Consider the following 26012-nt stretch of genomic DNA (forward strand, 5'->3'; position numbering starts at 1 on the left):
AAGTGCAGGATGCGCCGCTACGGAGCTTCAGTCGCTGATACAGCTTCACCTGAACTCATCTAACGACAGAGAAACGAAGAAGAAGAGACTGCGACACCATGGCTCTGAGCGCGCTGCTGGCCACCTTGCTGTGCACCATCGTGCTTCCCGTGCTGCTCTTTCTGGTGGCGGTGAGGCTGTGGGAGGTTTACATGATCCGAGGCAGAGACCCGAGCTGCTCCAGTCCGCTGCCGCCCGGCTCCATGGGTTTACCTTTCATTGGAGAGACGCTGCAGCTCATCCTCCAGGTAAATGAGTGTTTGCGTGACAGAGCTGCTTCCGCAAAGAAAACTGATGTCGATGATGCACGTGTGTGGAACAAGGATGGGAGTAGCTCCAAATTAGTAAACAAACCTAAAACTTTCTCTGATTCCTCGAGGCTGTTTATGTTTTGTGTTGGCTTGATTCCAGTTTTATTCAGTGCGTAAAACTTGGAAAAATATATTTAATGTATCTATTTTTCATTCGCGTTTTTACCAATATGTTTGTAAAGTAATGCTTTTTTTGTCAAGCTGTTCTGTTGTTTGTTTGTTTATTCACCTCCTCCTGATTTGTTTGTGTTTGCAGAGGAGAAAGTTTTTGCGGATGAAGCGACAGAAGTACGGATACATCTACCGCACGCATCTCTTTGGGAATCCCACTGTCCGCGTAACGGGAGCGGACAACGTCAGGCAGATTTTACTCGGCGAACACAAGCTGGTGTCCGTGCAGTGGCCCGCGTCTGTGCGCACAATCCTGGGCTCGGACACGCTCTCTAATGTGCACGGAGCTTTGCACAAGAGCAAGAAAAAGGTACTTTTTAATCTTAATCTGATAATCTGATATTAAGTCACATAAGACAATGTAGAAACTCAAAATTACCCTTTATAGTCACATTATTCACTCATTCATATGTGTGGCTGTACTTGATAAAAGCAAAGTATTGAATTAACTTGGGAAGAATTACAACTATGATAATTATATTATTTAAATTCGATGTTTGATGATTATTTACAGGCAAAATAAGTCATTTGTGAAATCTAAATTTAGATTTTCAAATCAAGTGAAGAGAAGCTGCTCATGGTTTCTAGAGAATACAGTGGTAGATTATTTAACTCTCACCAAGCTTATGTTGTCAGTGTTGGCATTTTACAAACATTAATTACATTTATTTATTGTTTGAGTTGTTGCTAAGGACATACGTACATTGAAAGGAAAACTGTGAATTGTGAGTTTGGGCTACATAAAGAGTAGGGTTATAAAATACACTTATCATTGAATTGTCTGGCATTACTCGACGTAAAAACTGTGCATGGACAGCAAACCACTTTCCTCACTCATTAACCCTCTGCTTGTGTTCAGGCCATCATGCGTGCCTTCTCCAGGGAAGCTCTGGAGCTCTACATCCCCGTCATCCAGGAGGAGGTGCGGACGGCGGTGAAGGAGTGGCTCTCCCGGGACTCCTGTGTGCTGGTCTACCCGGAGATGAAACGGCTCATGTTCCGCATAGCCATGAGGATCCTGCTGGGCTTCGAGCCGGAGCAGATTAAGACCGATGAGCAGGAGCTGGTGGAAGCTTTCGAGGAGATGATCAAGAACCTTTTCTCTCTGCCCATCGATGTGCCCTTCAGTGGACTGTACAGGGTAAGAGAGAAACACAACAAAGTCATTTAAAAGCAGCTAAAATAGTAACCACGGTGGATTACACAAGTTTGTGAGACGGGACCTGTTTGAGTATAGCCAGTGAATATAAGTATTTTGTTCTTAAATTTGTGTCTCCTCCTCAGGGTCTGAAGGCGAGGAACTTCATCCACTCCAAAATAGAGGAAAACATCAAGAAGAAGGTGCAGGAGTCAGACAAGGGGTCGACTCACCGAGACGCTCTGCAGCAGCTCATAGACAGCAGCAAGAAGAGTGGCGAGCCCTTCAGCATGCAGGTGATGATTGTGTGACTGATGTTACGTTGTCTGTTCTGCCTGTGAGTTGTTGCTTTAGTTTGGGGTCTAACCCTGGTTATGTTTTTTCTGTCTCTAGGCCATTAAGGAGTCTGCTACAGAGCTGTTGTTCGGAGGACATGAAACCACAGCGAGCACAGCCACGTCTTTGGTCATGTTTCTGGGCCTCAACCCTGAAGTTGTGGACAAAGTGAGACAGGAACTAATGGATAAAGTAAGAACACTGCATTCTAAAAAAAGAATTCTGGTTTTCCACACCTTTTTTGAGGTTTGACACATATATTAACATTGTCTTGTTTTATTCTTGTGTTCAGGAGGAGCAGGGAGTGGACATACAGAACATGAACATTGAGTCCTTGGAGTTATTAAAATACACTGGGTGTGTCATTAAAGAGACTCTAAGGATCAACCCTCCTGTACCTGGAGGCTTCAGAGTGGCCCTCAAGACATTTGAACTTAATGTAAGTAAACAAAGATTTGAATCTTGGTGTTCAGACAGTTCCTTCGTAAAAAAAGTTGAATGGAATGTAATTCTCTTCTCTTTATCACCTCAGGGTTATCAAATCCCCAAAGGCTGGAATGTCATCTACAGTATCTGCGACACACACGACGTGGCAGAGATTTTCCCCAACAAGGAAGCCTTCCAGCCCGAGCGTTTCATGAGCAGGTTCTCAGGTGACTCCTCCAGGTTTCAGTACATCCCGTTCGGAGGCGGCTCCAGAATGTGTGTGGGCAAGGAATTTGCCAAAGTCCTGCTGAAGATCTTCCTGGTGGAAGTGGTCACAAAGTGCCACTGGACTCTTTTGAACGGGCCACCCACCATGAAAACAGGACCTACTGTCTATCCTGTGGACAATCTGCCAACCAAGTTTACCAGCTATGTACAAAATTAAACAGTGGGTGGTGTGTGTGTGTGGTTGTTTCCTAGCAGCGGTGTGAAATTTGAGTCGTGCGTGTGTTTTACTTCCAAATGTGCTGGGTTTGGAAGCACTCAGGTGTTTTTCTTTGTTTTTAGGAAACGGAGCAGAGGCTGCATTCTTTTTTGGATTTGTTTCCATGTGGTCTTTTTTTTGTTGCATGAACTGTACATATTGTAGATGATTCAGAATGTATTTCATATTATTATTTTATATGATAGTGTTGACTTTGGATTTGTATATATTCTTTTTTTTTGAAGCTATGAACAAACTTAACAAGAGGCACTATACGCAGACATGGAACACTTAAATCAATTCAGAGGTGTGTCTATAGGGTTGTGTACATATATATAATGTAGAGTCTGTTTATATAACTTCTGTATCTTATACCATACTTATTTAAGTGATGTTACATTGTATGAGCTTTTTATTTAATAAAATCGTTTTACAATGAATCCGGTTGTGTCTTTGTGTGTGTGTCATTGTAGAGCTGCATCCACACAGATGATTGATTCACTCAGCCCCTCCTCTCTCTGCTCCTTGTCCCTCACACTCACACTGTGTAGTCGGCCAGTCTGCGCACAGAAATGATAGACATTTTTAGTGGGAGGGTGAGATCTGATAACTGGTGTCACTGAAGACAAATGTGGAGACACAATGTCCAGTGAGAGCTGACTGGAGCTGGATCACCTGTGAGATATGTTTCTACCAGGTGTGAAGCCACAGAACCTGAGGGAGAACGTAGACAAAAACAAAACAAAGTTTTTATGGCCTAAACTTGTCAATATGGTGATAAAAAAAAAATGACGCTGTCTGTATTTTTATTTATCACTGTTATTCTATTGGAGTTTTCCCAAAAAAATGGCCAATTACACTGCAGAGAATATAATTCACCCATTTATCATAGTCACTATTACACAAAAAAACACTTTAAAAATTTTTTTAAATCACCACGTATCGCAGTTATGGTATTTGTCCCAATATTTCGTAAATTTCAAAATAAAAGTGTATTTGTTTGATGTGGAATGAGAAAATAGTTTCAAGAAAATTGTATTTGTCATGCAAGTATAAAATAACTGACACAAATAATGTAATATTAAGTGAAAGGGCCACATAGAATTGATTGGGGGGCCACGATTTTGAGACCTCTGGTTTAAACAGAAGCAGCTTTGCTGGCCAAGTATAGATGCACATAAAAGGAATTTGACGCTGATGTTTCCATTTCTCTGTAGAGTTGTGGAACATTGTGAAAAACATTTTTTAAATTGAAAACATCTTGCTCTTTTTTTTTGAATGACATTTAATGAAAGAGCAATACATCAATAGTGATGCTTCATACTTAGACAGGATGGATGGGCTCTAAACCTGTGGAGAATAAATGAATCAGATATGGTGATGATACTCGTGTTAAGTACAAACGTAAAATCACTTTAGACAGAGACACTCTGCTGGTTTCTCTGTCTGTGTTCGTGTGTTCACACTAACCAGCTCCAGATCCATACTTCACTCACAAAGACAACACTGATACTCATCTCCTCGCCTTAAAGAGAAAGCAAATGTATTGATTTGACTTTATTTGAAACCTGTTGTGCTGGTCATTGTTCTCCGAGAATATTCTTACATTTCACATAATACAAAGTACTTATACTTCTGATATGTGAACTGGAGATAAAGTGAGCTAAGGAAATGTAACGGTTTTACCTGGGTGGTCCCGAAACACGCACGCACACACACATTCCATCATCCCTACACAATCAATAAGTTGAGAGAGGTAAAGGAAAATAGGAGTGAAATCTGGAATCCATAGAAGAAGGAGAGCAGAGCAGAGGGCTGATGACCCTGGCAGATGAGCAGACAGGGTGAAACCGAGTTCATACTGATCAGTTCAGTTTCAGGACACTGAACCTTTATAGACCTCCAGAGGAACAGTCCGTTGTTACTGCGGGGACAGAGATAATATTCTCTCTGCATATTTGGGATAACAAACAGCGGACATGTTGTTGTTTTAGGTGTTTTAGTGCAGTCGAAATGGTTGATCTGGGTGTTAAAATACACACTGGTGGAGAGATCGGCTGATGATCAGGGTGGTGCAAAAATTCTTCAGTATACATGAAACAAATGTAGGGTTTTTTGTGTGTGTGTGTGTGTTTTGAATGACCACATTTTTGGTCCACAACAGTGATAGAAGCATCAAAAAGTAAACAGATTTTATGACATTTTGAAACTGAGGAGTCCTGGCTGACCCATCTGTCCCATCTTTGATTGCTTTCTCTCATATTTGTAACATGTTATACTTTACATATGTGGCTGAATAAACACCAGACTAGGTAGCTGTTGCTTTGGCCGATTTCTTACAAGTTGTTTCTCTCTCTGGTGCCGTTCTGACGTACACCCAGCATCTCTCCACTCCACACAGACTTCTTAGCATTGTACTGTTGTCCCCGGCCCTTGTTTATTACTTTGCTACTTGCAATTATTGGATCCACAAATGCTGGAACTGTTGTACTTATTGTTAATCACTGTGGCTCGGAGTTTCACTTTAATGGCCAGATTGTAATACTAAATTGTCGCTGACACCTTTATGTCTGGCCATCCTATCCGCGCTGGTCCAGCCCTCGAACGATGTGAATGAACTTTTCTGAACTTTGCCTCCTCTCCTCGCTCTAAAGAACCGTCTGCTTCCCTCCATTGTTCACTATCGCCCAGTGGAGACAAAACTTTACACGGCCAAGGCCATTTTTGTCTACATTTGCGACCATTGTAGTGAATTTACAACGCGCCGTTGAAAGAGGTTTGAAACTCGCTTGCTTTCAATTAGATCGTCCGGCGTGAACATGGTCCAGAGTAAATCACTGTAATAGCTGGTGAAGTGGTGGTATTGAAGGCAGCGTGTTTATACACTGAACCACTTGTTGCCATGAACGGAACACAGGCGAGGTGAGGGCTGGAGTCTGGAGGGTGAAGGTCTGCCCGGATTTTCAGGATTTTATCTGTGGTCTGTATTGTGGAAATTATATTGTGTACATTGATCTACTGTTTGATACCAATATCGCATCTGTCTGTATATGGTTTTAGTAATGTCTTTGTTTAAGATTCTACTATTCAGTTAGCAATGAAAACTGAATGCTGGGAAACACCATTATTATGTTACATCACAAATCACTAGCTATTACATCACAAATAGGCAGTGATTTTTGTTGTTGTTGATGCTATTATTCGGCCTTTAAATATTGTGTTTTTTCATCTTTTTTTAGCAGAACTATCAGACCTGACTGAGGGAGCGTTTGTGTGTATACAGCAGAAGTGCAGGAGCAAGCGGGGGCAAAAAAAGGCCTTTATCCTGACAAACTGCTGAATCATTGGGATTATTGAGCAGCAGAATGTACCTCTAAAACCTTAAGTGAGTGTTAGTTTTTAGTTGTTTCAGTCATACTACAACCTGTTTGCAGCCTTCTAGCTTTACTAGCACAATATCACGGTTGTCTCCATCTGCCTTGAAATAAAACAATGGACAATGATGACAATGAGTTTTCCATGAGGAGTGAATGTAGAGAGGACACCATGATTATTTGTATGGTAAATCACAGAGATAATTGAAAATGGTTGGAGCCTCTCCCTCAGGTCAGACCAAGGTCAGGTAGAAGAAAGAAATAATCTTATCAAATTAAAGCCATTGTTCTTAATTGTGCCCAGTGAGGATTCACTTTAATGTCAATAGGCAGCTATTTGGTTTGATGACGAGTTTCAACGAGAGCCAATTGGCTCGTCGTGTCTGCGGTGAAGGAGTCAAAAAGAAGTCAATGAGAATGTTAATTCCTCAAACTGCGTTTGCACAGTGTCTGCTGACCCCGCTGCGCCCGCTGTGGAGCTAAGTGAGTGGTCAATAAGAGATGCTAATGGTATCGTTAGCATGGTTGTTAGTGCCTCACTGTGATTATTCATAATTTGAGACACTGTTGACAAGTTCAGCGGGGTCAGGTAGAGTTGAGCTCACGTCCTTATCACAGTAGCTCCGATCAACGTTTACCCTCCTCTACTGTTTTGGTCAAATGCCTACAGTGTTGAAGTGGATCATTTACAAAGACAGCGCTATATCACTCAGCTGCTGAACACAAATAAAAGAGACAGAGGGTTTGGAGGAGAAAAAAAGAAGAGACAAATCCACTGATGAAAGAATCCTTAGACTTTGTGATTCTGTCACCCTAGACGTTTGAATCTGGCTTTCTCTGACCTTTCTATGTGTTTGGAATTTACATCAATCATTATCAAACATGATTGAGTTTGTTGTCGCCCTTAACGCAGGTAACAGCTTCACTCCGGAGTCTCCAAGTCACGTCTCATTTACATTCAGTCAGAGACAAGGCCATTAAGAGACACCTAAAGGTGAAAGTCAAGCTCGTGTTTACATACTGCTGCTTCAAATTCACACACACACATACTTAAGTACACACCTATTTAACATATGTAATGAAATTGCAGGAGCATTTAGTGAAGTCATTGGGTCAAACTATGTCTTCATATGCACATCATAAAGCAGCAATGTCTCCTGTTTTATGTTAAAGAAGTAGCTTAATATTTAAGGGCACATGATTGGCTTAGTGGTTAGCACTCTTGCCTTTGCAACAAGAAGCCCCAGGTTCAGGAGAGTAATTTTGTTATTTAAATTTCGAGCAACTGTTACTCCACTACATTTCCTCTCACTATCTTTGTTACTCGTTACAAGCAAATAAAGGTTTTCTAGTCTTGATGAGCTGCTTTACACTTTTGCCATTCACACGCTTCAACATGGGGTTAAGTGTCTTGCTCAAGGACATATCTAAACTAGCAGAGCCGGAAATTTAACTCACAACCTTCTAGTTGAAAGACAACTCTCCCTACAACTGATCCACCATGGCTCAATCCTTACTCTTTTTTTAGTACTTTTACTACTAACACTTAAGTACATTTTATATCAGAAAATTACTTTTGAAACTTAAGTACAGTAAATGTCATATACTTCAAGATTTTTACTGAAGTAATATTATTAAAAAAAAAGTGACTTCAACTTCTACCAAAGTTATTTTCTGGTAAGGTACTTGTACTTTTACTCAAGTATCACTATAATGTACTTTATACAAGACTGCAGCTATGTCACTTATTTATTCAGAAACTATTCTTTTCTATTACTATTATTTTCAGGTAGAGAAAAATATGCATATTTCTCTTTTGTGTTGATTAAGCAGAGTTTGAGGTATTGGAGCCGGAGGTGCCATTATGATCCAATGCTTCCACAGTTAGCTGCTATAGATGATTTCACCGTTCACAGTTGAATGTAAAACATCTGAGCGCTCGAGGACAACCTCTGTCAACCTCTGTACTTGATATAAGCACGAGTGGGGACGAAGGAGGAAGGGGTAAGGAGAATACAATATGACAGATTTTGAAAACAGTGAAAACAGAAAAGGGAACTGTTCAGATGCTTTTGTATTTTAAGAGTCCATCAGCCTGATATTTCTCCTAAATAAACCTGAGTCAAACTGGCAAGAAACCTTTGATATCCTGACTTTTATGGCAAGTTCATAGTTTCTGCACTATTGTTGAATATCTGTGAGCACACAGACAGTACCTGTCATCTGATCATGGAATGTCATAGAATGATGGATCCAGTGTTCATTATGTAACTTGAAGCAATTATCTGAAATCCTGTGTGATAAAGTGGAGGGTCATACACAACATGAACATACTCTTATCACACAAGAACACAGTAACATTCTAGCAGCCAAAAGCCATAACGCAGTAAAACTTCTGAGAAATCGTGAGGTCAGGTGTCGTCACAGAATGACAGCAGTGACCGAGATAGCGAAAGGGCTTGTTTTCCAGGTACTGTTAAAGAGTGTTAAAGAGGCAGCGTGGTGGTGCAGTGGTTACTGAGGGCAGGTTCAAACCGCCTGTGAGGCCTTTGTCAAACAGCAGAGCAGCTAACTTTGCGTTTTTATGACATGTTCATCTATACATGTCAGGCCTCTGATTGGCTGGTGACGTCTTTAACTCCCCGCCTCTCACCCAGTCGCAGCTAGAATTGGCTCACGACCCTCAAAGCGTCAGCAGCATAGCTAATGAATGAATGAATGAATGAATAAAAGAAACCCAGAGGTCAGGTGTCATCGCAGTTATAAGAGCAGTAATCCAGATAACTGAACTTGTTTTCCTGGTACTTTTGAAGGAGCAGCAGTAAAAAAAAAATGTCTTATGCAATTTATTTTAGGGGTGGCGAAAAGAAATGATGTTTGTTGTTGTTGTTGTTGATTTGTTTAGCTGATTTTCTCCTCCAGAATCTTCTTCTGAAGTAACAGTTGCAGTTGGGAGTTTTCTGCAATTCCAGGTTTTGAAAAGAAATGTTTCACTTTTATTTGAAGCAACAAACAAACAAAAACACTTTATTTTCTACTTGGCACTAAATGTAGTAGTTAACTGTAAAAAACTGTTGTACATTTAATTTAAAGGGATGTCTCAATGACTGACATGTGCATTGACTTCAGAAATATGGTTTCAAGAAATAGTGCACATCACACAATTTTGGTTTAAGGGTCAAATGTGCAATATTTGTAGGATCATAACAAATCAGAATCACAATATCAACTGAATCAGCATCCAAGTATCGTGATAAAATGTAATCATGACAAAAGCATATTGTCCCTGGCAGCCCTGGCACTCTGTTCTAAATCTAAATCTAAATCTGTCTCCTGAGAAATGACTTGCACTGTTCCTGGTCACAAATTCTGAGGAAAACTAGTAAAGAGCAGCCAGATTGTCAAGTCCACTCAGTTCTCTTTTTAAAGCCCTGGGTGGGGTTGTAAAAAATTGGCATAAGTCTCTAAATTCAGGATTTAAACCACTACTGCAGCTACTTTACTAATTTCGATTGCACCAGACCAACTTGTGCTTACTAGTTGTATAAAGTGACGTCAACAAGCTGGCTACACAATCAGCACGCAAAGCAGAATGTGAAGAATGGCTGCAGATGTCCAGTGAGATGCTGGCATGAAACCACTGCTCTGCACACAGCGCAGTATAGTGTCCACCACCACACTCTGTATGGACCCTGTATCTAAACATCTCAGTGAAATACAGAGTTGAAGATGTGGAGGGAGAATCCTATTCAGCTAGTCCATTTAGATTTGTTGGTCAGGTCAGAAAGAGAAGTGGAAATAAACATCTGTAACTGATCCTCTGCCATACTCCCATATCTAGTTCTAATCTAACTCTAGTTTCTTCTGCCACAGCCACAGCTTCTGCCACACCTGCCACTGTCTCAACTTGAAATTTGGATTGGGTTCTTTAACATCATGAAGACAAGGAGCATCCTGTTGCCTCAGGCTACATACATACATTCATTTAAAAAAAAAACATAAATTCTGCTCCACACAGCGGTTGAGGTTACATGCGGACGTACACACTGAGTACACATGCGTGAAAACACTAGACTGACATGGACATTGGTTGTTTCTGCAGACTTGTATGCACATGTGTAAATGCACTGCGGGATGTGGTAACTTTGACCCGGCCGTTAACCTGCAGGCAACCATGGCTGAATTGGAGAAAGAATTCCAGACTAAACAGTCTCTAACCATAAAAGATAAACTCACTTTTTAAAAGTCTTCAATATAACGGATTTTAAAGCCTTTATCATCTCACGACTGCCCTGAACATGAACTGAAAATACAGCTTTCTTCAAAAAGAGCACCAACAAATACAATTCCTTTGTCTTAAAGGTTGACAATAGGCGTCATGTGAACACACTCACCCTGATGTAATCTTAAAGAAAGGCCGAGGAAGGACCAGAGGACAGGATGGAGCAGGTGAGGAGGTCGCAAGGGTCATGTCACTGAACTTTTACAAGGGTTGACTACTTTCATGAGCACCAGGAGCAATCAAACATCTAAAAGACAATACAGAGGAAATAAAAGACACAAACACTTTTTTTCCCCCCCCAGAGCCATTAACGTCTCCTCAGTGTCATTTACATCCAAATGCCACACCTTGCTTCATAAGAACTGATGACCCGGCGCAGACTCTCTGATGTCTGCAGTCGGAGGACACACACACACACACACACACGGTCAGATTATCTGATAGTGTGCTTCAGGTCCAAGCAGAGGTTAAAGGATGTAACAGGTCTTTGCCACATTTTGTACGACCCACGGTCCTTTGATGAGGGAGAAAGGAAGAAAGCGACCATTAACTAGTCTTACAGCAGACCCCAATATAGCTGTTTTATCAACCTGCCAGGAAAGACACAACCTTGCTGTCACACACTAATGTGTCCTGGTCCACACTGGAACAATCCAGCTGACTTGATTGTGTAGAATAATTCCACATGCTCAGTGTTAACTGTGTATACTTATTTGATAGTGTTTCTGTATACAGTATGTGTTTCTAAGCAATCATGATGGTGATAGACGTACACAAATGCATTCAGGTGGTTCCATTCATACTAAACTGAGGGTTCATGAAGCTCTGGCGTTCCATGACACTTAATCCCAGTAAAAGTACTTTAATCCCTCTGCAAAATCCACTCTGAACTAAATCAAACCGTCATCACACATCGCACATGATTGTATCTGTCATTGTTGTTCTATTGGTTAAGTATTTTGTCAATAATTTTGTGAGATATCAAATGCTAGGTGTGGCAGTTACGGGACATTCTTTAAGTCATTATAATTTGAAAAAATGCAATAAAAACACGTTGAATGACTTAAAAAAAGTCAAAGTAACAGGTGAAAACGTTGGGTATAAAAGCAGCATTTACTAAGACTTTTACGATTGCAAACATTGGGTTTTTTAACTTGGAAGTATTCTTTTAAACAAGTTCAATTGAATGGAAACCACATGTTAAAATGCCTAAATGAGTGATTTGGAATATGAACAATGCTAAACAACTGAATTGGATTATATATATATATAGCCTCCGTTCATTCAGTTTTATGCCAAATTCCTCTGGAACACAAATACACTGCAAATGGACACAGAACTTTGCAGAAACGCAGCATTAAAGGAGCTATTTCACCAGGTTTTTAACAAAAGTCACATTATTTTGATCACCAAGTAAAATACAAATACTTACAAGAACTTACAGTATTTTATTTCATTAAACTAAATCATGTGGCATGATCAGAATAATCTCTGTCTGTCCACCACAGTCTTCAATGAACCTTATCTGTGGCAGTGCAGAGACTGAGGGCGACAAGGAGAAAGTCTGATCACAACAAAGTAGTTACTGTGGTGATGGGAAGTGCGAGGGAGATCACACACATAATGAAACAAAGGAAAGAAAATAGAGGAGAAGACAGGGAGGCAAAGACAGAGTAGGCGTGAAAGAATGCCCAGGTCTGGAATGCATTCAGAGGTTACCATCCAAGCACTTTCCACAAAGACCAGCACTTAGCTTCATGTACAGAGGTTGTACGTAAGAGCAACCTGGCGACAGACGGGCTGCGATAAGGTTGAAAGCAAGTCTGGTGTAAGTTTACAGTTCAACCAAGGTGCAACAGTTAAATGAATAAACAGGTACAAAGTGAGGACACTGCTATTTAAATGGTTTTACCTGGAAATCCAATGTATACACGTTGTAATTCACATTTATTATGATTTTGATGGGACATTTACTGAGAATTCTTTATCTATTAGGTTGCTAATTGCAAGCAAACATCGTCTTTGAAAGCACGTCTCTATAATGGTTCCTGTTCAGTCACGGTCATAAAGACGTAGCAGTAAAAAGCTGGTGTCATGATGTGTCATTAAAATTCTTTTGGAAAAATACTGTTGTGGCCATTTTCTATGAACATGATTTATGTAAATTCTAATTTTGTCATGTGAGAGCCATTTTGTAAATTCATATTCTGTGATGCAAATGTGGTCAGAAGCCACTGAACACCTTGGAGCAACACAGTCTTTTGACCTGTACCATAAAAGCTTTTCATAGAAAGGTTGAGATTGTAAGTTCCATACTTTTGTATAATTTTTTTCAATTAAAAATACATTTGCATTCAGGACTTTTGCTTTCTGACGTTCATGTGTTGAGTGCAAAAACTTTGAGGTCCTAGTGAGTCAGCTTAGCTGCACTCACAAATATGATGGACACCAGAAATGCTTTTCTCTTGATTTGTTGGCATATACTGTAGAGCAAATACAAATTATGCCATAAATGTGTTATTTTTCTTTATATAAAAACCCATTTCATTGGCCACTGAAAACAACAACATAGTAAAAGCAAAGCTTAAAGGGGACCAATATAAAACACAGATGGTGTCATTTTTTCTATTGTCATTACTGTATCACATTACATGTAAACTATGTAAAAGTATAAAAACGCTTTGTTGTCGTCAAGGTTATATTAGTGTGGGATTTTTCATTAGTTTTAGTTATTATTTCGTTTTGACTTTTTGTTTTTAAACTTTGCACTTTTTTGTAAATGCTTAGTTTCAGTTTAGTTTTTTTTATTAGTTTTAGTGTTTTTGTAAAAATTGAAAAAAAAGGTGATGATCAGTATTGTGTCTCAAAAACAACATTTCAAAGTAGCAGAGAAACAATAAATGCACTTCATACATACATTCATGTATGAAATTCATTTACAAAGATGAAAACTAAGCATATTTTCGCTACAATTTTAGTTTTATAAACACACAATTCAGTTTCAGTTAGTTTAGGTTATTTTGTTAGTTAGTTAGTCTGAAAAAAAAAAAAAAAAAAAGCTAAGTTACTTCCTTGGCAGCTCAGTTAACACTTACGTTCACTCTCACTTTCGTCTTTGGTGCTATACAAGAAAACCCTGCTCTGACTATTTCTTTTTTTTTTTATCATTGTTGACACAAACAGCTACAGAGAAGAGAATCTGCTTCCTGTTTGCAGCAGCAGAAGTGAGGTCAAAGGTTGTGTCTGCTCACACCCTCACTGTTTAAACACCGACCAACAGCGTCAGCGGCGCGGATCAATTCAAAAGTGGGAAAGGAAGCTAAACCTGACCGCGGGCGGTCATTCGAGACGCTCTCTGATGTCAGGTGTGAACTGGATCTACACAGAATCTGGATACACCTGGATCAAAATAACAAGAAGGACTTGTTTAGCATGTGGCCATGTCCTACACACACTCGCTCACATATACATGCGAAGCCACCCACCCACATCCACAAATGTGCATTTTGTGCAAACACATTCATCATCCAGTTTCACTTTACGTCGGCTCTGTCTATTCCCATGATCCATCATAGTCTGAATGTTTATTTAGCAATCAGCCATCTTTCATTGTCACCTTCAAAGGACTATCTCATCCTCTGTGTAGAGTGATATGGCTGAGGAAGAGGATAAAAGCGAGGGATGGAGGAAGAGCTTTGACGTGGAGCCTGTGCTTATTGATCACAAACTGATGAGAAAAAGGTTTATGAGAACTCACGTGTCACGGCGAGGCTGGGCCACACCTGGCAGAGGATCTTTCAGACAGATTTTTGCCATGAAGTTGCTGGAATGGAATGAAATAAAGCAAAGTCTTTCCAACTAGTCCAACAGTCGGCTGACAGCAAAGAGCGACGACCGGCCGCGACGTTGCCTCTCAGTTGACACAGGTTGGGGAAAACCTGTTGCACTCACTCACCCTGCAGCCGAGAAAATGACTTTCCTTACCAGCAGATGGAAGCAGTCTGAAGTAGTTACTGACAGAGGAGAAACCGGAAGATGGAGTCAGTAGCGTTTATTTATCATGTCCCACAATCATACAGAAGGCCTTACACTTCCAATGAAAAATACATTGAATGACCACCAGGGTGCGACTCCATTTGGTAAAAACAACTGAATGGATGCAAATGGGAAAATGTGCGTATTTGTGTTGAGTTAATCTTAGTCTCAATCTCTAGTTTCAGAGCTTCTTCAAAAGAGCATGATGTACATTTAGTCAATTATTTCCCCATTTAAAGTCAAATAAACAATAAAGCGCTGCACACAGCACAAGGTGAAAGGCGGGGTCAGGTCACCTGTCCATCATGGGGCCAACATAAAGAGACACTCATACATATGGTCAATGTGGAGCATCCATGCATATTTTTGGACTGTGGGAAGCTGGAGTATCTGTAGATTATATATTATAAAGATAATAAAAAAATATTATGCACAAGTTTTCCATTTACACATGTGCATTACAACTAACAAGAATCTATCTGGAACTGAAAAATAAAGTATTTCACATTATGATTAGAGATTCTAATCATAATTTCACAACTTCATCCTGTGGGACGCATTGGAGGCTCCGGTGGGCTGATTCTGGCCCACGGGCCGTATGTCTAACACGCCTGGTATAGAGTCACGTGCCTGCACTGTTGTATCGCAACGTGCTGAATCAGGACAGGACTCTGGTCAGTGTTAACAAGGGCTGAATGTGCCGCGCACACGTTGGCAGACGAGCGTTTATTATGGCAGGTCATCGACATCTTCACAGAGATTGAGGAAGAGACGCTTTGAGGGGAAAGGAGGGGCAGCAAAACCCAAAACCAAAAAAAAAAAAAGGTGTTTTTTTAATAACATACATCAAAAATAACAATACTGTTATCATAGAGCATTATTTCCACATGCGTGAAAAGCTGGCACTTGTGCTGAGAGGCTTTTGCTGACACCAGTAAAAGGTAGAGGCTGTGACACTCCTCCCCCCTCCCTCCCTCCCTCCATCCCTCCCTCTCTTCCTCCCTCCCTCCATCTCATACTGTTATCTGGCCTGCACATGAACCCTGCTCACCTCGTAACCCCAAAGTAGCAGCATGCCTGGCTGCTGTGTGTGTGTGTGTGTGTTTCTCTTGTCTATCACATACAAACAGATCAGACGCAAACTTTTGGGCACAAATAAGTTCAAACAACAGAAGAGTCTGGAGGCAGGGGGATGAAATGAAGAGAGGGGAAGAGGTCTCTCTTTTAAAACAATTCAGAGGAATTTGAAGAGTGAGAGGAAAAAGAAGGGGAAGGTTCAGAGGTTCAGAGGAAACCAAGGAACAGCTGAAAAAAGAGAGAAATGGCTCTTTTTCCCCCCCAACACATACTTGCAGGAAATATGCAGCGATAAAAAAAATAAAACAAATAAACTCAGTCTCAGATTGAAGTTTTTTTTTCCCATCTCAAAGTCATTTAATTTAGATGTTGTTTTTTTGGTGGAAAAGTGGAAAAAGTACACACCTAATATCCAGGGGTCAGCTGATGAAAGTGGACCAGAGCATTCCAGGAATAATAGAATCAGAGGAACAAACGTTTGTAGTTGTAACCATAACCTAGACGCTGGAAGGGATGGACCATTGGAAGATAAGGGCAGGTGACGCTACCTTGAGGGTGTAAGTGAAGCAGAAGGAGACTGTTTTCACCATAATGTAATAACAAATTCACAAATCATATTTTCCTGCTTTCATTAGATACCCAAATTGAGATTACAACCATGATATACAAAGACAGATTTAGTTTTTAGATAAGAAAACCCTTAACTTAAGTCAGGGTGAGGCACAAGAAACAACTTTATGTTTGTCTGTAAACTTGAGATGACCTGTTTCTGTTTCCGACTGACAGTCATAAAGTTAGAGACAGGAGGTGAACTGTGGTCTCCATCCTTTTCCCCACCGTCACCTCTATGTGTGAACTGCGTTGCATCATCATCTCTGTTTTTCCATTTCTACTCAGAAAAATGTGGGTCTATCTGCCATCGTTTGGCCCAATACGTTTATATAGCAACCTTTTATATTGTCTGAGTTTCTACCTAACTTTAAATCTCTGTTTTATAAAGAACACGTCTCTAATTACGAGGTCTGTGGTGTTCATCACGGCACCTCTGCTGTCTCCTCCTGGCTCACCCTCTGCTCTTCAAAAGCCCCTCACATGTGTGAAGGGCGTAAAATCACTTCCTGGGTTTGGATTGCTTCTGACCCCGACATCTTGACGAGGGGTGGGGACTAAAGGCCGAGCCTCGCGCACAGGGCTAAAAGGTGACCGCTGTCTCATCGAGACAGATACCGACAGATGAGAGGAGGAGGACAAGATGAAGGTTGTTGATAGTTCCAGCTGGGAAACCAGTCAGAGAGGAAGACTGAGAGTTCAGGCTAGGAAAGAGGAAAGAAAATTAATAATACATCTTAAAAACGTAGAGCATCTATAGTATGTAGTAAACAAATGAACCCTTTAACGTCCGTCTGGACTTTTTGTGCTTATTTTAACCATAACCATAAAAGCTCAACCAGAAAATGTCCTATGAGTGAGTGCTTTTGCCCATTTTATTCAGAATACCTTTCAATAACTGGCAGTTATATACAATTTACTGGATGTTAAAATAGTGTATTAACAAAAGCAAAAAGTTTTATTTACACAAACGCTTTTTTTGCGTGAATTTGAATTTGTGCTCATTATCAAATTCAAAATTTGAATTTTGAATTTGAAATTTGAACAGTATAAAACATATTTAAAGTAATATTTGTTGAATTTTTTGTCTCAATGTCCAAAATCAGGCCAAAAAAAAAAGGACATTTATATACAGGCATTTTTCCAACTCTCTCCTCTGTGGCGACCAAGACGCTGATTCTCCATCTTCCTGCAACAAAGTGAATGACATTACTGTAATAACCACACATTGGATTTGACATGCAACTTCTCAGCTTTCAGAAACCGCAATAACACAAACCGTCGCGTAAGGTGAAGCAAAGTGTCGCCTGCGATACGCTCGGTGTTAAAGGGTTAAAGTCCATATTAAAAGCATTTAAATAAATATTTGTGGACACTGATTTTACAACGTTTTGCGAGGTTAATTTTGACAAAATTTAGCAAATCGCCTCTTTTAAAAGCCCGTTTGTGAACCATGAGGCCATTCCAGCAACACACAGTGACCTGTAGTCAACCTCTGTCCTGCTAACCTGTATTTATTGGCCATTAAAGGCCAATAGTTCACTCTGAAGTGTGACATGTCTGATTTATAGGCAGATTCATCACAACATGTTACTGCAGCGACACACACACACACACACACACACACACACTTACAGCCACTCCGCTGAAACACAAGACACGGGACGAGGTGGAGAGAGACGGATTGATACATGGAGGGACTGACAGACAGGCCAGCAGACACATTCACGCGTTGAGTGATGTCAGTGAGACGATGTGAGGCTTCTACAGTCAAACAGAAATGTCCGTGTAGAGTCCTTCAACATTTGAGATTGACAGGCTCTCTAATAATCTAATAATCTAATAATCTTGCTGCACTTCTGTGAGTGCATCTAAATAAGTGAAACCACCCAGAGTTTCCCTTAAGAACTGCTGGATTCTTGGCTATTTCTTTAGGTTTCCACTTAAGATTTGAAAATCATCGTGTTTTTTTGTCCATGAATGAATGAATATCTGATGAGCGATGTGCGGTGGTGGCTGCAGGACTGAGGAACTGCCATTTGCTGTACACCATAAACAACTCACCTCACACCTACATAACAATATCACACACACACACAGGTTTGTGCAGTGTTGGCAGTGAGGACACTCATTGGCATAATGCATTCCCTAACCCCTTACCCTAACCTTCACCATCACAACTAATTGCTTAACCTTTACCAAGCATTAACCCTTTAACACTGAGCACTTTGCATTACTGTAATTATGTGATAATTAAAAATGGTTTCTGAAAGCTGAGAAGTTGCAAGTCAAAGCCAACATGTGGTGATCACGAGAATCTCACTCGCGGTGTTGCAGGAAGCCGGCGAATCAGCGTCTTTGTCACCAGAAAAGAGAGAGGTTGTACATAGTTTCCATTTTTTGGCCTGTTTTTAGACATTGAGACAAAAACTCATATGTTTTATACTGTTGTTAAAATTTCATTCTGTTTTTCTTCATTTTAAATTGTTAATACACTATTTTAACGTGCAGTAAATTGTAAATAACCAGATATTGAAAGTTATACTGGAAAAATGGGCACAGGACACTTTCTGCCCCTTTTATGGCTGAATTAACTTATTAACAAAAAGTTAAACCCCTGTAAGGAGTGACAGAATATGAGGATCTGTCAAAATGTCTTCACTTTCCCAAAATATCCTCAATCCTTTAGGATTATAAGGTCCTCAAAAGATACCCCTACAAGAAAACACACACATACACACACATATAGGTTTGCTTTGCTATTCTTTTTAGGACTCTACATTGACTTCCATTCATCTGAAAAATCTAAACCTTTGGAAAGCCTTAGCCCTAACCTTAACCATAACCATAAGCAGTTAATGCCTAACCCTTAACTTAACCAAACCACAAGGTCAGTGTTTATGCCAGAAAAGCTCCTAAAGGGGTAACAACCAATACACACACACACACACACAGAGAATGGCTATGGTCATGAAAATGGCAGATGTTCCCATAAGGGAACCCCACAACACACACACGCACGCACACACACACACACACACACACACACACACACACACACACACACACACACACAGAGAATGGCTATGGTCATGAAAATGGCAGATGTTCCCATAAGGGAACCCCACACACACACACACACACACACACACACACACACACACACACACACACACACACACACACACACACACGCACACACACACACATTCCTGTGATGAGAGTGACTTCTTCATGACCACAGTCATGCAGAGTTCAGCTGCAGTTCATCCAGGGTAACACAAGGAGCAGGAAACACCTTCTGCACATATGTTTCATTTCAATTTACAGTTACGCACACGACGGACGCACCATGTTGCTTTGAGTGTGTTATGGAGGTTGTGTTGGATTTTTTTGTTGAAAATTTTACTTTCACAAACAGACAATTTAAAAAACCCACCGTCATACGCAGGTTTATCATGGAATATCTGTGATATAGACAGTCGAGGGGAAATATTTACATATAAATATGCTACATTTATATTATATTTTTTAATATCAAAACAGATTTCCCCACCTCTTTAACTCACCAGTGTCACTACTTTATGACTCCTCATGGTGACGCTTATCACAGAAATGAGTCTATACTGATACTGCATCATTATATGATGTCACTGTGGGCCGCGTATTGTATCACATCATTAATTAATCATTAACTACAATTTCTACTCCAGTCCATTTAACTATAATCCCAATCCTTAACGTTAACACGGTAAGTGAGGTGCATGTTAATGCACTGGTAATGTTAATGTTAGTGCAGTATAATGTTGATATTCACTTCCTGTGTGCAGCGTGGGAACGTTGCTTGGCAACACAAGATCTAAAAACCACAGTGTGTGTGAAATGAAGTCACTAATGTGAAAACGGTTTGAAAGTACATCAACGTTTGCTTATGTTTAAAATAGTTACGTACTACTGTTTTACTGCATCTGTGTGTGTGTGTGTGTGTGTGTGTGTGTTGGGGGGACACTTCTGCAGGAGCTCGTTGAGATTATGTAACATTTGAACTTGAGTCACCTCCTCCACAGTCAAACAGAGTTCACCACATGTTGATGCCTGAGCCTTTTTAGTGACACTGTTGTAAGCCCTCCCCCCCTCCCTCCTTTCCTCCCTCCATTCCCGACTCCTCTCCTTCTGTCCTTCTCCTTTCTTCTTCTTCTCTCCTTCACTGTAATCAACGCCTCGCTCTGCCTGTCGCTGCACAGTCAGTGCACCAACACAGGGGTGACGGTGTCAACCATCAGTGTTGTAATGTAACAAAAGTACAAATACTTTGTTACTGTACTTAAGTACGACGTTATCGTATATGTACTTTACTTTGTTATTTATATTTCTAGCAACTTTTACTTTTACTCCTTTACTACCTTTGTTACTACCAAATAAAATCAGAAGAAGAAGTTGGTAATGGTCTGTATTGATATAGAGCTTTTCTAGTCTGGACGAGCTGCTTCACACGTTACACTTTTCACCCATTCACAAGCTGCAACATGGGGTTAAGTGTCTTGCTCAAGGACACATAAAGACTAGCAGAGCCAGGAATTGAACACACAACCTTCCAGTTGAAAGACATCTCACCCTATCACCATGGCTCAATCCTAACCTACCTTTTTAATACTTCTAAAAATTAAGTAGATTTTATATCAGAAAAATGACTTTACAGTAAATGTCATATACGTTAAGACTTTAACTTAAGTAATACATATAAAAAAAGTGACTTCAACTTCTGGTAACATACTTTTACTCAAGTATCCATTTAACATACTTTATACAAGATGGTTACCCATGTATCGTTTAACATTTTCAACCTTTTTATTCAAGTGTGATTTCCCTGTTCAAGGTTTGTTTTCACGTTAACACCTTTGTAAAGTGTGTTACAAAATCATATGCAAGTAAAAAGCAACGTGGAAGAGATCCAGACATTCATCGCTGCGCTGTGTCAGTCATTAGAAATGATGGCACCACTTGCTTTAATACCGGCAATAACCTTTTAGCCGTTAGCCTGTGAGAGTGAGAAAAAAGAGAGAGTAAGGGAGGAGGAGGAGGAGGGGAGGAGGAGGATGTGAAGACACCTACGCACACTCTACAACACCTGTCCTTCCTCTCCTCAACCAGCTGGAGTCAGATTCCTGCAGAATGTTCCGGTAAAATGTGGTGAAGCGTGAAACCAACAGTCTGTTCTATGGCCGCCAGCCCAGCACTACAGGTGTGTGTGTGTGTGTGTGTGTCACTTCTTTTCTGGCATCAACACTGACCTTGTCAGGACCAGTCGTCCTCATGGACACCTCTATGTGGACCTACTGAGACACAACCTCATTTCTTGTATTAAGGTTAAGTTAAGGGTTAAGGTATTGACTGGTTGTAGTTTAAGGTAAGGGATAAGGCTTTTCCAAACGAAATGGAAGTCAATGCAGTGTCCTAACAAGACTAGCTGTGCAAACAACTGTGTGTGATCTTGTATTTGTCGCCTTTTAAGGACCAAATAATGTATAAACCATACAGAGTGAGGACATTTTGGGAAAGTGAGGACATTTCGGCTGGTCCTCACATCTTTAAAGGTATTTTTCAGGGTTAAGACCTGATTTTAAGGTTAGTGTAGGATGTCCTCACTTTGAATGCTGCGCAAACCTGTGTGTGTGTGTGTGTGTGTTTCAGGTATTACTCATGATGTGAGGACCTACACTTGTTTACACAGTCACATTATGGGGACTTGTCTTCCTTATGGGGACAAAAAGCAAAACCCCTTAACGTTATTTATTATTTATTTTAAAGTGAAGACATATTGTACAGTCGGGATGAGATTATAATTACAGTTAAAGGTATAGGCCAGTAGTAGTTATGGTTAAGGTTATAGTAAGTCTCAAAAATAATGATGAACCTCATCGATGTGTGTGTGTATGTGTGTGTGTGTGTGTGTGGGTGGTTTGAGTATATACAGTATGTGCAGTATATACAAGGCCTTCTCCACACGGAAACAGAAATGTATCTATACGTCCTTTTCTTTTTTGTTTTCCTTAAACACGGCATTTTGTGTAGAAATGTCACAGAACCAAAATGGATTCAATACGATACAATGATAAGATTCAGTATTGTAGGACAGCATACGATTCAATGTGATTTAATAGAACATGATACAATTCATTTGATATAATTCAAAGAATGTTCTTCCGTGGAGAAGTTTGTGTCGACGTCTCAACGCTTCCATATATAGTTAAAGCTAAATGAAACAAAATAAAACTACACTACAATAAAACCTTCTCAACTATTTTAACTTGTGTTTTAGTTAGTTCTTTAAAAGTAGAGCCAGCCTTTCATATAGCACTGGTTATGTCATTCACGAGGTTATCATTTGAGATCGTTGTCAATGATTTCACAATTATCAATGAAAACATTTGTTTTAATTCAGCTTGCACCTGTACTGCTTTGTTCTCACACACACACACACACACACACACACACACACACACACACACACTCGCACGTGCTAAGACGGGAACCTCTCGTTCATGTGTAGAAGAAGAGGGGGTCGTTCAGGGGACAGAAACACACAGGCAGTCTCTCGTCTGCCCTCCGCTTAAACCCTCACACACACACACACACACACACACACACATACACACACACACACACACGCTTCTCCTCTCTTTCCCCTCTGCCCTCAACTTAAACCCTCACCCCAATCTTACCTCAGCCCCTTCCACGTAGCCATAACCCCCACATTACATCCAATGCCCACTGCCCTGTTAACCCTGTTACCTCTGTCACCCCTCCTCGGTCATATCCACCCCCCACTATCTCTCTCACACACACACACACACACACACACACACACACACACATTTCCAAAATGACTTCAGATGGTACATCAGAAAGAGATAACATCTGCTTCTTTCATCTTCCAGGTAGTCACATCTTCACATCTGTATAAACTTTATTTGAAAAAAAAACAAAAAAAAAAAACACATTCTAACACATGCTGAGTGTGTGGGATTATAATCTGTTACCCATCAGACTGGACTACCTAGATTTCTCCCCCTTCATTTGAATCTGGAGACGTCCTTATATCACTTTCCCAGGTTCAAGTCCAAACTGGATCTCAGTCCACGTTAACTGGTCGACAACCTGCAGAGGGAGTTTCATTCCTGAGTGTTTAACAGGCTTTTGACCAGTGGGAATGTATTTAATTATCAATTATTCCATTTTGCAGCATTGGTGGGAAAGTAAGACCTGGGTTAAGGCAGACATTTCCTTTTTTAACTTCTTTAACAAGTTCTAGGAACAATGATATGATTGCGTCCAACTATTATCACCTTATCATATATCAAGTATCAAGTATCATGAGTTTTTGTAGGCATGGTTATTGTTTATTTATAATTACCATTATGTCACTGAGTTTGTCAACGGTCACACGGTGTTATGTCAGCATGAGTCGTAGTACAGTCAGCTGGTCACTTTTTGCTGACCACTTAGACTACACGCTTAGACATCGCTGTGTGCCAAACTGTTCCCCTTTTTATACGCAAATAAAACTACAAACGCAGTACTTTGGAGTCATGATTCATTGGCGCCTTCACAGTCAGCACATAGGGCAGTTCAGTTTATTTCGGATAGTCGCCTATGCAATACTTTGGACGGCGTTCATTATTTGTTATTTATTCATTTATATCAAGTGAAATCTCGTGTTACAACGTGTTATTTGTATGTCCTAATACACGAAACGTTGTTACACCTTTTTTTAGATTCCAATATGACTTGAGATTATCTGTAAAAGGACACAATATTTCACCCACATTTATAAAAAACATGACGAAAAAAAGACAATACATTCCAGCGTGAGATGTTATTGGATTGTGGAATCCCATGTTTATCCTGTTTGTAAGATTTGTCTGCATTCTTCACCGCAGCATCTGTGTCGTGTCTATGTTACCCTGTCGGACAGTGAAATAATAATCTGAGGTGTACAGTGACCTGGTCGTGTGTGTGTGTGTGTGTGTGTGTGCAGTGTCATACATGTTTTGTGTTGATGTTTTAAAGTTGGCTGAATAAACCAACAGGCAGCAGCAGCAGGAATGTGAGACTGAGGTCAGGAATCAGTCCTGGAGAGCTGGTGTGAGAGACAAGCACCTGTGGTTCACTTTTACTGGGAGAGCAAAACCCTCAGCCTGACAAATGGAGGTATGCTGCGCGCACACGCGCACACACACACACAAACACACACACACACACACACACACACACACACAGATATATATATATATATGTATATATATATATATATATATACATAGAGAGAGAGAGAGAGTTCACGGTGGTGAAGACACAGCAGGAGGCCGTGACCTCCACACACGCGGATCTGATGGAGGAATCAGGGAGGAACGACTGTGCATCTGTCTGATGTTGAACTTTGAGCTGCAAGAGTTTCAGATTTTTGCAGCAGCATGTGCACACGCATGTACACCATCTTTAAAGGGCCAGCGCATAAATCTGAAGAGGGTTTTAGAAGTAAAAATGTTTTTTCATAGCATTCCAATAAGCCTTTTTATATGCATTTTAGGAAAGAACCAAAATGTCTCAACAGTAGCCCGAAATGTGGTTACTGTGCAAACAATGGTGAGTGGCTCCGCCCACATAAAGCCAACAAAGATGAAAGAGGAAGTGAAAAATTATGTCAGGTATATAAAAGTCCCTGTCGTTGTCTGACACAAGTCCTACAGCTGTTTATTGCACTCTGTATTTTCACCACTAGGCCATTCTACCTTGTTTACATAAAAGTTTAATATTAAGATAAACATTTAAGCCGGTCCACTAGTGTAAACTGTTTCTGAGGAAACAAGCTTGTCACTTGAGACTACACAATAAAAGTGTGTGTTTTTGTCATTTCCAGGAAAAAAACAAACACAAATAATGCAGGTTTTTGTGGCTCATAGTTTGGGAACCCCTGCTCTGGACGACGCACATTAGTCAAAGTGAAACCTTGCAGCAGAAACAGATGAACGGATGCTTGAATGCGTGTCATATAGAGGTGAGATGCAGGATATTTGTGGTCAGACCTGCAAGAACACGACACAATCATCGCTGTGGCTGAAGAGTAAAGGACGCGGCCTGGTTCACAACAGAGGAGCAACCATCAACAAAAAGAGCCAGTAATTGGTGATGTGACACACACACACACACACACGGTGGTGCAGCCTCAGGGGAGAGCGGCGGAAACTAAAGCTGTGACCCAATTAACGTCCTCTGGTGTGGTTTTTTATTTCACCTGAACTTTCTTGGCAAATTAAAGTGCTGATCCTCTGGGATTTTAACACCGAGAACTAACAACCACCTGAGCGCTTTATTTCATTTTATTTTATTTGAAGGCTGACCAACTGAGATGTTGTGTCTTTAAAACCAGTGTTTTAATGCAATGACTGTACTTAAGTAAAAAAAAAAAAAAAAAAAAGCGCATATCTGTAGTTTGTTATTTATATTTCTAGCAACTTTTACTTTTACACCACATTTCCTCTAACCATCTTTGTTACTCGTTACTACCAAATAAAATCAGAAGAAGAAGAGTTGGAGCTTTTCTAGTCTTGATGATCTTTCATACCATACACACATACAGACGAGCAGAGCCAAGAAATTGAACCCACAACCTTCCAGTTGAACGACAACTCGCCCTACCACTAAACCACCACGGCTCAATCCTTACTCC

The 26012-nt window shown here is 40.4% G+C and overlaps 1 protein-coding gene and 1 long non-coding RNA gene across 2 annotated transcripts; both read left to right on the forward strand.

Annotated features, from left to right (window-relative positions):
• LOC131449087 (cytochrome P450 26A1) lies at nucleotides 1-3345 on the forward strand. Its single transcript, XM_058622054.1, has 7 exons — nucleotides 1-287; nucleotides 607-831; nucleotides 1381-1662; nucleotides 1806-1955; nucleotides 2053-2187; nucleotides 2288-2434; nucleotides 2528-3345. The coding sequence occupies exons 1-7, from the start codon at nucleotides 99-101 to the stop codon at nucleotides 2864-2866; spliced, it is 1467 nt and encodes a 488-aa protein (XP_058478037.1). The 5' UTR covers nucleotides 1-98; the 3' UTR covers nucleotides 2867-3345.
• Nucleotides 3346-21456: 18111 nt separating this feature from the next.
• Nucleotides 21457-25618, forward strand: LOC131448789 (uncharacterized). Its single transcript, XR_009234227.1, has 3 exons — nucleotides 21457-21524; nucleotides 24373-24493; nucleotides 25246-25618. It is a non-coding gene; the product is annotated as an uncharacterized LOC131448789 (long non-coding RNA).
• Nucleotides 25619-26012: the final 394 nt, after the last annotated feature.

Source organism: Solea solea, chromosome 21 (assembly GCF_958295425.1).
Source record: "Solea solea chromosome 21, fSolSol10.1, whole genome shotgun sequence".
Lineage (NCBI taxonomy): Eukaryota > Metazoa > Chordata > Actinopteri > Pleuronectiformes > Soleidae > Solea > Solea solea.